General features: G+C 70.4%; 1 protein-coding gene across 1 annotated transcript in view; it reads right to left on the reverse strand.

The window, feature by feature from the left end:
• NTNG2 (netrin G2) overlaps nt 1-1400 on the reverse strand; it is a 51294-nt gene that overhangs the window by 28871 nt on the left and 21023 nt on the right. Inside the window, exon 2 of the mRNA XM_012721196.1 lies at nt 716-1359. Coding sequence (XP_012576650.1) covers nt 716-1359 — 644 coding nt within the window. The remainder of the gene's footprint in view (nt 1-715; nt 1360-1400) is intronic.

Genomic DNA, 1400 nt, shown 5'->3' on the forward strand with positions numbered 1-1400 from the left:
ATCTGTCAGGTGGGTTCCAGAACATTCTGGTCACAAACACCCTGCCCCGAGAGGGCGAGGGTTAGAAACCACGGAGGCCAGAATCGCAGACCCTCGCGCCCCCCGCTGCCTCGAGCTCGGCCCCCTCCCACGTCCCCCGCTGAACAGCCGGTGTCGGCAGTCCACACGCAGTCGGGCCAAGGACAGTGCAGACGGCCGGCAGCGGGCTCTGACCCACCGGCGCGCAGCCGCCTCTCCCACCGCAGGAGGATGCCCCGGGCCTGGACCAGCGTCGCCCCTGTGCCTGCTCAAGACGCCACGCCATGTGCAGACACGCCACGCCACATGCAGACACGCCACGCCACGTGCAGACACGCCGCGCCACGTGCAGACACGCCACGCCACGCCACGTGCAGACACGCCACGCCCAGGGCGGCAGCGATCCTCTCCCCCGGGGCCGCCGCGGTTACGCCCGGGCCAGGTAACAGCTTGGGTACCAAGTCACCTCTCAGAGTCAGCCGGGAGCCAGGCGACACCCTGTGCCACCCTGTGGCATCTGCATCCCCCTGTATCTGCCCCGGAACCGGGCAGCGTCGTGGGTGCCACGTCACATCCCAGGTGTCAGCCCAGGCCCAGGGCACGCGCCGGGCACGGGGCGACGTCCCTGACGTCCCGTGTGGCCCGGCGACCCCAGCTGCCCCCCGGGGGCCCGGGCCCCGGTGCCCGGCGGCCTTACCTGCCGGTGACCTCGATGTTGGAGATGGCGTAGAAGTACTTGTAGAGGTTCTCGCGCTGCACGTAGGTGCCGCCCAGCGCGGGGCGCAGCAGCCGCAGCCGCAGGTCGGTGAGGGTGAAGAACTCCTTGAGGCCCTTGGCGCTCTCCAGCCGCGCGTACAGGCTGCCCATGTTGCGCAGGTCGGGGCCGGCGAGGACGGCGAGGCGGTCGCGCACCTCGAAGCGCACGTGCTTCTCCTGCTTGGAGCCCGCCCAGCGCGAGTACTCCTCGGTGCACAGCACGCGCTGGGCACCGGAGGGCGCCAGGTCGCGGGCGCGGCGCGCCGGCATGCCGAAGGCCTCCGCGCAGTCCTCGGCGTAGAACTGGTAGGGCTGCCACGAGCGCCCGTTGTCCAGGGACTTCTCCAGGACCATGGCGGTGGGCCGGCCGTACTCGAAGGTCACCACCACGTCGTCCGTCAGCTCCACGCTCTTGTTCCAGGACAGGGTGATGTTGGCCTCCAGGGGGCTGGGGTAGCGGCTCCACGTGACGCTCTGCCAGTAGGTGACCAGCCCCTCGTCCTCCTTGTCGAACATGAGTCCGGGCGGGTGGGCCAGGTCGGGGTTGGAGGCGTCACACTCGTTGCTGCACAGGTAGGGATTCTCCTGCAGGGGCGAGAGGCCAGGTGGGCGCTGGCCGCCGCGAG

The sequence above is a fragment of the Condylura cristata genome, unplaced genomic scaffold, assembly GCF_000260355.1.
Source record: "Condylura cristata isolate star-nosed mole 26May11 unplaced genomic scaffold, ConCri1.0 scaffold00006, whole genome shotgun sequence".
In the NCBI taxonomy this organism is placed as follows: Eukaryota; Metazoa; Chordata; class Mammalia; order Eulipotyphla; family Talpidae; genus Condylura; species Condylura cristata.